General features: G+C 37.8%; 1 protein-coding gene and 1 non-coding gene across 6 annotated transcripts in view; both read right to left on the reverse strand.

Annotated features, from left to right (window-relative positions):
- ERCC6L2 (ERCC excision repair 6 like 2) overlaps positions 1-15,730 on the reverse strand; it is a 148,549-nt gene that overhangs the window by 34,104 nt on the left and 98,715 nt on the right. For 4 of the 5 annotated variants that reach the window (XM_040450230.1, XM_040450227.1, XM_040450231.1 and 1 more), the window contains exons 14-17: positions 12,293-12,445; positions 7,426-7,506; positions 4,706-5,870; positions 600-754 (exon numbers count right to left, since the gene is read on the reverse strand). In XM_040450230.1, the coding sequence (XP_040306164.1) occupies positions 600-754; positions 4,706-5,870; positions 7,426-7,506; positions 12,293-12,445 (1,554 nt within the window). The remainder of the gene's footprint in view (positions 1-599; positions 755-4,705; positions 5,871-7,425; positions 7,507-12,292; positions 12,446-15,730) is intronic. The other variant, XM_040450229.1, reaches the window with a different exon arrangement.
- LOC121014240 (U6 spliceosomal RNA) lies at positions 7,619-7,724 on the reverse strand. The gene has a single exon (XR_005783125.1). It is a non-coding gene; the product is annotated as a U6 spliceosomal RNA (small nuclear RNA).

Here is a 15,730-nt window from a genome sequence, read left to right on the forward strand (position 1 = left end):
GTGTCTTTATGTAGGGTGAAACACTTTGAAGGGCATCTAATTATACACTTCTCTTTTTCTGTATGAGCAGAAGTGGTTTTGGTTCTGATTTAACTGCATGATCCCCTCAGATTTCTCAGTTTTTAGCAATCTTTTATTGGGGGGATAATTCAACATTATTAGGCATTTAGATATAGATTTGCCTTTTATTATTTATTTAAAAACATTTTTTAAATGTTTATTTATTTTGAGGCAGAGTGCAAGCAGGGGAGGGGCAGAGAGAGAGGAAGACACAGAATCCAACGGAGGCTCCAGGCTCTGAGCTGTCAGCACAGCACTCAACGTGGGACTTGAACCCACGAACTGCAAGATCATGACCTGAGCCAAAGTTGGATGTTTGACCAACTGAGCCACCCAGGCACCCCTAGATTTGCCTTTTAATATAAAACATAATTTAGTGACTACAGTGCTCCAAATGGTGGTGTTTTTCATACTTATTTGTATGTCACTTATAGTCTAAGTAGCTACTTTCGAGGGAGTATTTAGAGAAGATCCTATGAAGTAACTTCTATGAAGATGAGATTAAATACTAAAGATGTCTGTACCCTATGTTCTCTTACCTTAGAAGTGCAAACGGCTATGTTAGCAGGAAGCTGGGAAAACTGCTTCAATTCAAAGACATCACGTGCTGCCCATCGGCTCATGTGATTTTCAGCTTTGCTTGATCCAATCACATTCTGGTTTGAGTGAATATAAGCCACTTCCTGAACGCCATCTAGGAGGTAATTGATGTTTATTAAGTGATGTCTCGTTGTGAAGCAATATGGTTGCGCATATATTTTAAAAATTATCAGCAATACCACTAAAAAGAGGTTATGCTTTATTTTTTATCCTCAAGAAAAACGCTGAATCAGTATGTTAACATCACAATATTCTTTAAAAAAAAAAATTGAAAAGAGAAAGAGTCCTAATATATTGGTCTAGGTTATCTTAGAAATGACTTTTCATTCTCATCTATATGAGAACTTCTGAGATTAGGTAAAAATCTTTTGATTTAAACCTGAAATAAGGGGTTTTGGTGAAGAGCAAAGTCATGGTGAAGGGTCATCTCTATGGATTTGTTGTTTCTGTTGATTTAAAAATTCTTTTACTAATTTAAACAGCAGTCTAGCCTCATCTATCTAGCAATGGAGTGGAAGAGTGAGGTTTGTGACCAGGAGTTTCATTTGGTTGGCTTTGTTCAGTTTTACTCTTTGTATTCTGTCTTTTTTGTACATATGCCCAGAGAATGTCAAGATTGGGAGCTTTTTAGGGAATGAAAAAAATTAACTGACAGCTTTTATCTGAAAGAAGTTTAAAAAATGGCTACAGTTTTTATTGCTTTGCTCCTAGGTACCTATAACTGACTTTTAAATTGTGGTCCTAAAAAAGAAGGCTAGAACTGAGGTCTGTAAAGGCTCCTACAAACATCCCTGGCAATGAACCTCAGTTTTGACCTTCAACACTTGTGCTGTTTCAGTCTTGAATCTCTCTCAACCCAAATTGGCAATCACAAGAAAACAAGATGTTGCTAAATAAGGTAGCTAAAAGGGCAACTAAGATAAAATTCTCCCTAAATTTCAAAACATCAGGTAGCGTGTATGGCAACAATTAAAAAACTCCAGAAGGATTCAAGGATTCTTCTGGTAGAATATTTACTCCGATTTCTTAATTTTGATGACATGTTTTATGCATTATTCAAAATAGCATTAGTTCCACACTACTGACATCTTTTACACAGTAAAAAACAAAAACAAAACTCAGTTGATCTTTTACAGAATGGTTTCTGCAATAATTCCTCAAACCTAAATCTAATTGTAGCACACACACCAAAGGACAGTCCAGTACTTAGTTACAAGGGTACCAAAAAATATATCAAATCAAACTTTTGAATAACCACAAAAGAAAGCTTGCTTTGTAAATAAGTCAAATACCTATGATTAAAGTTTTTACATCAAACTATCCTTGCTTATATATCAGCTTCTTTCACATAGTGTTTTTGGGAATGAGTCAGATACTTTTAAAAGCAGCGTTAACTCTTAAAATGACTAAACAGGTTCTCAGCAGATGGTGGTGGCAGGGGACACAGTTTTTCAATCTCCCTGAATCCCTACATAGAATGGACAGCAATGAGTCAGCAAAACAAAAGGCCATGCACAACACATACAACGAACTAAGATGACAAGATAACCCTCCATAGTTTGCCCTAAAATACAAATAGATGGGGACAATCCACCAATAGTACACCGTGCACAGCATCAGGGTGTGTGTGAAGGAAGCAACAGGGTGGCGTGTGATGAATTTGAAAATAGGAGAGCCTAGAACACCCAGCAGGTGTTCCCTGGAAAGCACAGTGAGCCACTTACTGTGAGTAGCTGAATCTGGGTTTTCCATTCTTTAAAGCTGAGTGGGTACAGGGGGCTTATGAAAAGAAGGCCTGAGAGAATGAAGCAAACTCGCTCTGAGGAACCCCCAAACTGACCCACCAGGGCTCCCAGGTCAGGCCCACACAATGAAGAAAACTGATGGGAGGGAGTCAAAATGTGCAGGGCAGGAAGATCAGGAAGGGGGGAAAGAGAAGGCCTAGAGCGGAGCAGTGGGCAGGGATAGAGGCAGGAAATCCCACCACGGTTTTGAGCACTGCACAAAAAACCAGTTATGGATCTTTGTGAAACTGGAAAAGATTTCCTAAATTCTGCCTCACTTAAAAAACTCAGGGAAAATACTGTCTATGAAAATGAGCAAGAGGGTCAAATATCATAAAAATTATTACAAGAGAAAAAAGAATAAGCAGCAGAATGAAAACATGCCAGAAACATGTGCTCACAAAGCAGATTAAAATTGTAATTTCAAAACAGGTAACAGACATTAAGAAAACGGTAAGACACAGGAACCAACAACATTAAGTCATAATTAGAATAACTCAGAAATGGGTGACAGGACTCAGGAAAAATTTAGAAGTTAAAAAAAATTCAGAAATGAAGACAACTAGAAGGAACACAGAGGGAATTAACACAACTACTGCCTTCAGAGAATGGAAGGGTATTTTTATTTTTATTTTTTATTTATTTATTTATTTATTTTTAAATTTTTTTTTCAACGTTTTATTTTATTTTTGGGACAGAGAGAGACAGAGCATGAACAGGGGAGGGGCAGAGAGAGAGGGAGACACAGAATCGGAAACAGGCTCCAGGCTCCGAGCCATCAGCCCAGAGCCTGATGCGGGGCTCGAACTCCCGGACCGCGAGATCGTGACCTGGCTGAAGTCGGATGCTTAACCGACTGCGCCACCCAGGCTCTCCTGGAAGGGTATTTTTAAAAAGCAGAAAGAAACAAAAAAAAAAAAAGAAAAGAAAAAGGGCTTGAGATAATGTGACAAATACTGAAAACAGGTAAAGAAAGTTGAATATTTGAATACCAGGTGTCTCTGAAGCAAAAGGCCAAAGCAAAGGAACAGAAAAAGTAAGTAAAAATACTAGTACAAGAAAGCTTTCCTGATATAAAACCCGAGTTGAAACTACATTATGACAATCTTGACCCAAGAATAACCAACAGTGCCAGGGTCTGAATGTCTTTAGGAGATAATTAGGTCATGAAGGTGGAGCCCTGATGAATGGGACTAGTGCCCTTGCAAATAGAGACATAAGAGAGGTGAGTTCTGTCTCCACTAGGTGAGGACACAGCAGCCTTCTTTAGACCAGGATGAGGGCCCTCACCAAGAACCTGACCATGCTGGCATCCAGATCTTGGACTTCCAGCCTTCAGAACTATGAGAAATAAATGCTTAAGCCCCCCAGCCTGTAGTAGTTTGTTATAGCAACTTGAACAAAGACAAACATTCAAACACAATCTGGTAAATTTATTAGGCAAGAATGAAAAGAAAAAAATTCTTTGGGTATCAAGGGGGAAGAAAAATGACGTGATAGGAAACTTCATGGCAAAAGAAAATGAAGCCTCATGTTAAAATACTTCAGAAAAAGAAAGTGTGAGTCAACGATTTCATATCTGGCAAAAATGACTTTTAAGTATAAAAGGGCATAAATTGGGGCGCCTGGGTGGCACAGTCGGTTAAGCGTCCGACTTCAGCCAGGTTACGATCTCGCGGTCCTGAGTTCGAGCCCCGCGTCGGGCTCTGGGCTGATGGCTCAGAGCCTGGAGCCTGTTTCCGATTCTGTGCCTCCCTCTCTCTCTGCCCCTCCCCCATTCATGCTCTGTCTCTCTCTGTCCCAAAAATAAATAAACGTTGAAAAAAAAAATTTTAAAAGGGCATAAATAGTTATCAACAGGAATCTCAGGGAATATTATTCTCATGAGCACTTCCTGAGGGAGCTACTAGAAAATAAGCTTCTGACGAAATTGACAGGAGAGACACTGACAGAAGGACTGAAGAGGAGCACTAAATTTATAGTTACCTACAGGTCAAAACTAAATGAAGTCTGGTGGGGGGACGGGGACGGTGATTCAGATGGGGCACATGGAGGGAGTCCTGGGGTGGATGACAAAGTTCTCTATCTTGACCTAGGTGGTCTTCCCTTTATCCTGCCACCCCCCATGTCCTCATTTGCACCTCAGTGTAGCATCTTGATTATAGAGTTGTTTTACAAGCTAATTTAAGAAACTTTCCCAGAAGTATTTGATTGCACAAAACAAATAGGTAACATAAAGTTTTCAAAATGTCTATAGTTACCTAAAAATTTATCCATTGATTCATACATTTGCTCTTGATTGACAACTCTCTCATTTGAAAATTGCATTGATTGTTTTGGCATAAAAGTGCTATTTTTCTTATGGCTAGGTAATTTTGAAGAGAAACCGACCCTATCTTTTAGAGTTTTTCGTGTATGGCTCTGTTTAGAGAAACTGATGTGGCAAACAGTTAAATCATCATCTGAGGATGAAAAATCATCGATAGCCTGAGAGCTACAATCCCCATCTGCTGCATACAGTTGATTTGTTTTCTTCATGGTTTTAGGACAAGTGTGAAGCTCCTTTTTATCTTCCTTTTTTCTCTTAAACCTCAAAGAACTAGTAGGTCTTTGCTTTCTTGCTCTTGACTCAGAGAAAATTTCAATGTCATCAGACTCGTCACTAATATCACTACTGCCTTTTCTTCTCATAATAGATTTCAGGGTCACATTCTCAAGGCTTAATTGTTTTGAAATTAGGCTATTTCCTTTGACATCAGTCTTTCTATCATCCCCATTATTTCTTATTTCAACAGGATGTTCTGTTTCAGAACCGTCAGATCCATCCACGAGTGGCTTAAACTTTACACCATTCTTGGGGCATCTCTGAGTTGTATACTGTGTGGGAAAGATGACATCACTATCTTCTGATTCTGTGACGTTCTGTAAAATGTGATGGTGGTCAGCTGTATTTTTTAAATTGTTGCCATCATCAGACTCAGAAGAAATATTTTGTTCTAAAATGTTCTGACTTTTATCAAAGACATATTTTTCATTTGGATTTAGGACGTTAGCTAACCTCTGATGTTTTGAAGTACCAAGAGAGTCACGACTTTTCTGATAACTAACGTCTTTGGCTTCTGTTGAAAGACGTATGGGCTGTTCATCAGGACTTTCATCATCAGAGGCAATATTTCCATCACTTTCCTCAACTGTATTACATTTTGTTTCAAACAATTTAGAGAAACCACACTGGAGTAAGGTAAGCTGTCCAGGAGGACCTGAAGCTTTGCTTGAGTCAGAGGCTTTCTTTTTAGCAGTCTTTATTCTTGAGCTTCCTACTGATTCATCATCACTAAAATCACTGCAGAGATTACATGCTTCTTCTGTCGGCAACTCTGCAGGCTGCTCCAGACCTCTGTGTTCTTGACAGTCAGGGTCTCTAGGCTATAAAAGAAGCAGTCACAGAAACATTAGAAAATGTCCAGATAATATCAAATCTATCATACTGCAAGGGAATGAAATTTGGATGGAAGATAACTTATGTACTAATATACCACTTGGTATTTTTTAAAAGTACAACATTTAATAAACAAATGTAAAGGATTTAATATTACAGTCTGGTACACTCTTTTTTCAAGTTGAATAACTTTCCAAAATAAAAGTTTAGAATATGACATAATCAAGTTATCTATAAGGAAAAAACAGAACAGAGCAGTCAGCTTCTAAGATGCAGGGACTGATTCTGGTCTCAAAAGTAAGAAGTACACAACTCATTGTTTTCCATGGTCCAGCACATACTTCCAACCACGTTTTAAGAAAAAAATAAATTTTCAGGCATTAACGAAGTAAAGGATTCACAACCGGAAAATGGTTCTAATAGATTAAAAATAAGATCTGATAGGATCCTGCCCATCAGAAATAAAGAAAATATTTTAGATATTTTGAAGTAAAATTTGCTACAAATTTAAATCCAGTATTTATTATTTTTATATCAATTGGAGCTAAATACATCCTTCACTTTCCTAAAGCTGAGGCTTTATTAGTAAACAATTTGGAGAAACTATTATCCAGTAATTACTCCTTTTTAGAAATCCAGTAATACATTTGATGTTTGTATATTTCTATAAAGTTAGAAAAACATTCACCAATATTCCAAATTACTAAGCTGGTATGAATTTACACTTAAATTCCTAAATGCAAGAAAAACCCAGCAACAACATAAACAAAATAAGAAAAAACCTTCTACATGTACATTCTTTACTTCTGAAGAGGGCTTATGATGATAATATAGAGTTTGTAGTATGTGAGATGACAAACTACCAGAAAGATCACAAGATCAAGGATGCAAATAAAATAAAATATCTGTCAGAGAGTAATTCTGATGTTTGGATTTAAGAATCTTAAACACACAATGATTACTATTTTTCTATTTAATTTGTTGTTTAATTAACAATTAGTTAGGTTTGATTGGCATATTTAATTTTGGATTTACAGTTTGGTATAGTTAAAATTCTAGTATGGACGCAAATGACTGGTGATTGTTCCCGAATGTGTTCTTATGATACGAAATGTTAAATTAGCCTAAATTATTTTTTAAAGATTTTTAAAAGTTTATTTTTAAAACAGAGAGAGAGAGAGAGAGAGAGAGAGAGAGAGAGGGCACGTGAACGCACAGGGGAGGGGCAGAGAGAGCGGGGGACAGAGGATCTGCAGTGGGCTCCGTACTGAAAGTAGAGAGCCCGATGGGCTGGGCTCAAACTCACAAACTGCGAGATCATAACCTAGCTGAAGTCAGATGCTTAACTGACTGAGCCACCCAGACGCCCCAAATTCACCTAAACTATTAATTTTACTGATCGTCTGCTTTGTATCCTCGACTTTTTTTTCAAAGACTTTTTTCTTTACACGTTGAAAAATAAAGAAAAAGGAAAAATAGCTTAAAATTATCCCAGTACATGTTTTATAGCAGTTGTAGGCTACAGATTAAAAAATTGCTTACCGTTTCTTGTTTGTGTACTGGAGGCTCCTCTTCCAACCATGTTGTGGCTGTCATGATACCTGCTTCCACTTTGCCTTCTCTCTAAAAGAATGCAAAAGAATTGTAAATTATGGGGTAAAAACAACCAAATAAACAATAGCGATGGCATGCTAAAGCTTAGGATTAACTGAGAGCAGCTTGCTTTAGCTCTGTCTCTAACACGAAATGCTTCAGAAATTGGTGTGCCATCCTTGTGCAGGTCTATGCTAATCTTCTCTGTATTGTTCTAATTTTAGTATATGTGCTGTCCAAGTGAGCACTGCTTTAACTTTCTCTCTTAAGTTTTTTTTTTTAATTTATTTTTTGAGAGAGAGAGAGAGAGAGAGAGAGAGAGAGAGAGAGAGAGAGAGAGAAATGTGAGCAGGGGAGGGGCCGGGAGAGGTGGACAGAGGATCCCAAGTGGGTTCTGCACTGACAGGCTGACAGCAGTGATCCTGAAGCTGGGCTCAAACTCACAAACCATGAGATCATTACCTGAGCCAAAGTTGGATGCTCAACTGACTGAGCCACCCAGGCGCCCCTACTTCAGCTTTCTTAATGTTATTTTTCCATTTTGTTAATTAATATAAACTCATATATAGTTTATATAACATTTTAAAATGCTCATAATTTTAGGTAGTACAGAGGTACAGTGGAAGTGTGCTGGGCTCATAAAGTACACTTATTTCTTGTATTAAAGCTTCTAAGTTAGAAAATAATACTTTCCAGCCAACTCCACTAAAAGTTCTGGTACAGGAGGGAGAATGAAAACAATGTTACATATTTACCCAGTAACAATATCCATAGTAACTATGTCTACACAATAGCTAAGGTAAGGACATATTAACAACATTTCAAACACTACAGATAATGTTGAATATTGGGAACTTGATATTCTAGCCTATATTGCTAATGTATTTATTTAGGTCATATTCATTAAAATTTATTTTATTCATCTAGTTCATATTCATTAAAATGTTTATTGATTCCTTCAGTGTAACAGACATCAAATGAAAAGGACCATCTAATATGAAACTAAAAAAAAAAAAAGATCTTAATTGTGTAACAGTCTTGCTACATCCTTTGGGAAAGTATTTATGCTTTTAAAGCTTTTGGTGTATCATTCGGCAAAGGTATTTAATGGACTAGATTCTAGAATATTAAATTCTCCTTCAAAAGGAAATCAATTTATTTTTCTATTTAAGGCTCTGTTTACTGAACAAGGGGAAATAACCACTACCATCACCTGAGTTACAAATGCCCAACTTACAGATACGCATATGTACTGGTGGCATGATTCCAGCCACCTGGTATCCAGGGCAACAAGTGAGAATCTCCCCTATAGAACTCCGGAGAACGATAAATAGTTTGTTGAGATATTTTCTCTCAATGCCTAGAGGCTGTTACTGCAAGGGAGGTGGGGGGGGCGGGGGAGGGGGTCTGCTTCCCAGTACTGCCTTTATTCTTTCAACAGAAGCCAAATGGCTACAACACATGGAACAGGGAGCACCAGAAATCCTCAATCCTGTCGCAACCCTCTTGTGAAAGGTAAATGGCAACTCTGGTCTTTTGTTTCTCAGGCCAACCATGTTGGTATCATCCTTAACTCGTCTTTTTTTCTCAGACCCTATACCTAATCCATCAGCAAATCCTGTCAGCGACACCTGAGTAATATATTCAGACTCCAATCACTTCTCACACCATCTACCATGATGGCTCTAGTCCAAATCACCATCATCCCTTGGCTAGATTATTGCAGTATCCTCCTACCTGGCATTTTGCTTCTGCTTTTGTACTTTGATAGCCTAATTCGTAATATTTAATCTAGATGTATAGGTCAGACTATGTTTCTCTTCTGTTCAGAACCCTCTAATTGCTTTTTGTCTCACTCAAAGTCAAAGTTCTCACGTGGTCTGGCTTCCTCTCATCTCTCCGGCCCCATCTCTTGCTCTCTTGTTCACTCCACTCCAGCCACTAGGGCCTTCCTGCCGTTTTGAAATTAGGCTGGACATGTTTGTCCTGCGGGGCTTTTGCATTTGTCCCTCTACGTAGAATACATCTTCCTCCTGCCATCTCCTCAAAGAATCAGTTGCAACCTCACAGTGAGCGCTTCCTTGGCTACTCCATCTAAAACCGCAATGCTCTTTCCTTGACAGTCTCCCAATTTCCCTTCCCTGCTCTATTTTTAAAAATTAGATACAATTTACATATAACACTGTGTACGTTTAAGGTGTATAACGTGTTTTGATACATTTATATATTGCCATATGATTACCACCATAGTTTTAGCTAACACCTCTATTATGCCATAGAATTAGCATTTCTTTTTTGTGGGGAGAACATTTAAGATCTAGTCCATTAGCAATTTTGAAACATATAATACAGTGTTATTGACTATAATCACAATGCTGGGCATTCGATCTCCAGAAGTCATTCATCTTCTACCTGCTCTATTTTTACCTTCAGAGCCTGTCATCATAATAAACTCTATGCATCATGATTTTTTCTGCTTATTTGTTTCCCCCAAATAGAAGGTAAGTTTTTCAGTAAGTAGAGCTTTCTGTCTAGTTCATTCATTTCTGTATGCCTAGCTCTATGATATATAGTACTTGACACTTGGCATACACTCAGTAAATATTTGTGAAATTAGCTCTCAATATCTGTCTCTAAAGCAGGACCATGACAAAGATAACAAAGTTAGTGCAAAGTAGAACTAAGCTGCCTGGACACTTGGTGGGATGAGCACTGGGTGTTGTATGTAAGTGATGAATCACTGGGTTCTTCTCCAGAAACCAATACCACACTGTATGTTAACTAAATAACTTGAAGTTAAGTGAATAAATGAAAAAGAAAAAAACGAAAAAACCAAAACTAACCAACCAAATGGAAAAAAAAAAAAAAAGAACTGTCTGGAAATCATCAGGTTAAAAGTGTTCTTTAAATTAAAATTTCTACATCTTAAAACATTTTAAAAGGGATTTTCTACAGCCTTTAAAAATTAAAAATGTCTCACAGGAAGTAAAATAATTATTTTACTTTGTGATATATGCTTCCATTATACAGGGCTTAGAATATTTTAAAACACTGTTTGGCCAAAAGCAGCATGAATCTAATGAGGCCTGAATAATTTTGCTATTTATTGTTTATTTATTTATTTTACTTTATTTTTTTAGAGCAAAAGACTGCCCTGTAAGCACCTGGCCTGAATAATTTTAAATTCTTACTCAACAAATATCGCGGTGCTGATAATGTGCCTGGCAAGAAGTTAAGCACATTTTGCCACAAGAAAAATGTAAAACATGGACAGTCCTGTCATTAGTCAACAATCCTGGAGGAGAAACAAGATATACTTAGGACAACCAGAAAACAAGCGAACATCCCATTTAATAACTTGACATACTGAATGTCTTACTTAACATTTGCTTGAGGAATAGGTTGCTATTCTGTTAAAATAGAGGACTCAACTATTTGATAAATAAGAGAAAACAGGAGAAGTAATATAATGCTAACATATTTTATAGATAATAATTTCAAATGGAAAACACAAATACAAGTTGGTATGTTGGGTAGTACTCTGAGATGGAAGTAGGATCTGAGGGGTGGCCTGGAATACTGGAATACTAACAAGGCTACTGATTATAAAAGAGAAATGGGAAAGAAGAAGTCCATGAAATAGACAGCATACTCAAAACAAGAAAAAGACAGGGGGACTTTATTTTTATTTATTTATTTATAAGTAATCTCTACACCCAACGTGGGCCTTGAACTCACGACTCTTAAGATCAAGAGTCGCATGCACTTCTGACTGAGCCAGACAGGCAACTCAAGACAGGAGGACTTTAAATGGGCCACTCAATTCAAATCAAATAGTTACTATAAAATAAAAATTCAGCAGTATACACCAGACACTGTGTAATAGTTGCAATATTCACAGAATACATACGATACACGTCTTCCTCTTAGCCATCTTGCTTACCATGCTTATTGATGTTACATGTTCATTATGTAAGTGTTCTCTTTCACCTCTCATCAAGATGGTCTACGTTCTTTAAGGACAGGGACCAATAACTGTTTTTATGAAACTCACTAAATCAAGCAAGTACGTGAAGCTTTTGAAAAGCTAAGGGAAACATCCTTGAGTTTTCTGAGGCTCATTTTCCTCATCTATATGAAAAGGAAGATGATACATATGATATTCCAGGATTTTATGATACTCATATCAGTATCAACTGGAAAATAGGTTAATATCTATAGTATTCTGGTATATCAAAGAATTTAAGCAATTAAAAAAGATATAAATTTCTGTTTGAAGAATAAGAAACATCTGTATGCTAAGGATGAACACAACTGGGAGAGTTTGAAATATTGGTGTGGAATTTTTATTGGGAACAGAAAACAAAAATCTCCATGAGACATGAGAGTGCATCTCAGGGAGTATTTGGTAACTTTTAATCAAAACACATTTTATAATTTTGTTTATTTAGGAAAGTCTCTCTCTCTCTCTCTCTCTCTCTCTCTCTCTTTTTTAAGTTCCTGACTTAGCAGCTGTTTTCAAAATACTACATTTCTCTCTGCCAGTCTGAAAATGGTCTTGGGAGGTCATACTATGTACTATATGTATCTGTATTTGTGTGCAGACATTACTTATAACTATGCATGGGGAAATCTTAGTTTTGAGGTACAATAATTCATTTCCTATTTCTAAAAGTAGAAATTGTAAACACAAGGCATTTTTTACAAGAAAACCCCAAAGTTCTTTGAAAAGATACCAGCAGTTATATTTCAAGGTTCCTGTTGGAGAAAATTGTATTTAAAATAGTACTGAAAATGTCAGGCAACAATTTCACACCTCCAGGATGTCCCTTGTAAGACAAGATGCTTGGGACCTTAGTTTGAACAGATTATAAACCCCAAAAAGCTCTCCTCGATGTTCTTTTGATCCTTGAACTGCTTCAAAATATCGCTTGGCATTTTCACTTCCAACCACCACACAGTGAAGTTGCTAAAACAGAAAAAAAACACAAGATATTTTTGAAGTGTTTGCTCCAACAATATGTCAGAATTTCCTGGCATTCTCTGTATATACACAGCTTTAGCTGGAGCAGGCAGAATCTCCTTAGGGAGGAAATTTTATTTTAATTTCGCTGGCAGATGTTGCCATTATGGCGAAATAAATAATAATAAACTGGCCAGTCTTATTGAAGAAGAGATCTTACATTTCCTATTTTATCTGTGTTCTACCAACCGAGTCAAGATCCCATTGCTATGCAATATTCACTTGATGTAAAATGTTTAATGATAAAGGCATGTAATACATCTGAATACACTTTTCTCCTTTCTAGACTCATTACAATAGGAACTACTAAAACTGACAAAAATCATCACTATTTCACCAAAGTTAAATTATAACTTAGTAACTACACGATAACCACATTAGTATCAAACCCTAATTGTAGCCATTGTTATACTGTCAACTAACAGCAAAACCCAATCACTGTTTAGAAACATTTAGGCATCTTTGAAACAATTTGAAATACAGAAGGAATCCTGAAGGACATCTATCACTTTAGTAACATTAGTGTATTTCTTTATTTGCTAGATATTTTGCTAAATATAATCTGATTAACCCCATGTACACTTTAAAATTTCTTGAAAGAAACAAAGAATGCACAGAGTGGAAAATAACTGTAGTCTGTTGTTAATGTAAGGATTAGTAAGAAGTTGCTTTGCACTATACTAAATTACTATAGGCAACTGAAATAATTCTTTTTTTAATTTGAGGGAGTGTGTGTAAGCACGTATGAGTGGGGGAGAGGGGCAGAGGAAGCAGGAAGGGGGGAGAGGGAGAGGGAGAGGGAAGGAGGGGGGGTGAAGCAAAGAGGGAGGGAGGAGGGAGAGAGAAAGAGAGAGAAAGAGAGAGAGAGAGAGAGAGAGAGAGAGAGAGAGAGAGAGAGAGATTGAGGGAGAGAAAATCTCAAGCAGGCTCCACACTCAGCATGGAGCCCAATGCAACATGGGGCTCAATCCCACAACCCTGGTATTATGACCCTAGCCAAAATCAAGAGTCAGATGCTCAACCCACTGAGGTGCCCATGAAATAATTCTTATTAATAATATTTATTTTTTGAATACTTACTACCTGTGTAGCATTTGTACATTCTCTCATTTAATGCCTACAACCCTATAAGACATTGCTATTTTCTTTTTGGAAATAAAGACTAAAGTTTGGAGAAATTAAGTGCCTTCTCACAGCTGTCTAGCCAAGAAGTGTCATTTCTAGGGGCGCCAGGGTGGCGCAGTCGGTTGAGCGTCCGACTTCAGCCAGGTCACGATCTAGCAGTCCGTGAGTTCGAGCCCCGCGTCAGGCTCTGGGCTGATGGCTCAGAGCCTGGAGCCTGTTTCCGATTCTGTGTCTCCCTCTCTCTCTGCCCCTCCCCCGTTCATGCTCTGTCCCAAAAATAAATAAACGTTGAAAAAAAAAAAAAAAGAAGTGTCATTTCTAGAATTTATACCTGGATTTGGCTGAATTCAAAATTTATACTTGTAACAAGTTCTCATCTCCAGGAGTTCCCTTTTATTTTTTACTAAAGAAATTTTTTAACGTTTATTTTTGAGAGAGAGAGAGAGAGAGAGAGAGAGAGAGCGCACGCACATGCACGCAAATGGGGGAGGGGCAGAGAGAGAGGGAGACACAGAATCTGAAGCAGGCTCCAGGCTCTGAGCTGTCAGCACAGAGCCCATCGCGGGGCTTGAACCCACAAGCCATGAGATTATGATCTGAGCCAAAGTCGGATGTTCAACCGACTGAGCCACCCAGGTGCCTCCAAGATGTCCTTTTTAAAACAAGACCCTTGAGGGGCACCTGGGTAGCTCAGTCAGTTGAGTATCTGGCTTTGGCTCAAGTCATGATCTCACAGTTTTATGGGTTCAAGCCCCGCATCAGATTCTCTGCTGTCAGCACATAGCCCACTTCAGATCCTCTGTCCTCTCTCTCTGTGCCTGCTCACATGCATGCACACATGTGTTCTCTCTCTCTCTCACAAAAATAAACATTAAAAAATAATAAAAATAAAACAAGATCCTTGGGACCTTAGTTTGAGGAAGCTTTGAATCAACATCCAAGTTGATCAGTTGGTTTCAATGCCCCAGAAACATGGACTATAGTCCAGGAAATATGGAATCACAACAATAGCAACTGATGTACCTGATAGTCCAGATGATTTCACTCTTTGCTCCTGACTCTTTCTTAAACACTGTATTGTCACACTGCAACTACTTAATGTAATCACCAATTTGTAAGCATTAATCTGAATCTTTAGAAGTTCCCTACTTTATTGCAAAATTTATAAAAGGCACATTGTTTTATACTTAAAAGAAGTTTTTCAAAGTGGCTCCCCTAAAAGTGAAGGTCAGATACATCCATCTGTAGGCTGTTATAAAAAATAGGGTTGGAATTAAAGAGGGGAAGGGAAAAAAGTCAGTAATTGGAAAATGTAGCTTAGTTTCTGGCTTAAGAAAAACCCATTCAAGGATACAAAATGTTTGGATTTCTTCCTAACAACATTCAGGATACGCAAGAGGTAGAAAGAAAAGTAGTGTTCCCCATGTTAAAAAGTCATGGCCCCTTCTTCCATCTTCAAGGCAGTAGCATGGCATCTTCATATAATCCTCTATGACCCCTTGCTTCTGCTGTCACATCTCCTTCTCTCCTTTCTCTGATCCTCCTGCATACTCCCACTCCCTTTAGTAATTACATTGGCCCACCCAGAGAATCCAGGTGGATTTGATGTAGATATCTTTGGGAGAACATTACTCAGCCTACCACCATAAGGACATGCATAATGAATGATGGAGGCTTGACAAATGACACAGAGGCCAGCTTGAAGGGGTTCTCACTGGACAAAACTGAGACAGTTTGAACACCAAAATACACAGTGATATTCAATAGGTTGTAATGTAATCCATTACTAATATAGAGTAATATTACTAATATCCCCTGAGTCCAAATATATTAAATAAATAGAAAAGAAGGGCAAGCTCTTTTTTATGGTAGAATAGCAACAAATAAAGAAGGAATCATGGAAATTAAAAAATCACCATCTGGCAATCATCACAGTGGTGGCTGATTCAGGTGGGTTTCATCAGTGAATGCTAGGGCTGATGGGTACGGGCTTGACAAGGAACAGGATATTGGCATAGTCTCAGAGGATGTCCCCATAAAATACTTACTAAGGGAAAAAATGGTGACTCTGCAGTGAAGAAAGCTGGCAGGCACAAAACTGGTGAT

This window comes from Herpailurus yagouaroundi, unplaced genomic scaffold (genome assembly GCF_014898765.1).
Source record: "Herpailurus yagouaroundi ecotype Mexico unplaced genomic scaffold, PumYag 201, whole genome shotgun sequence".
In the NCBI taxonomy this organism is placed as follows: Eukaryota; Metazoa; Chordata; class Mammalia; order Carnivora; family Felidae; genus Herpailurus; species Herpailurus yagouaroundi.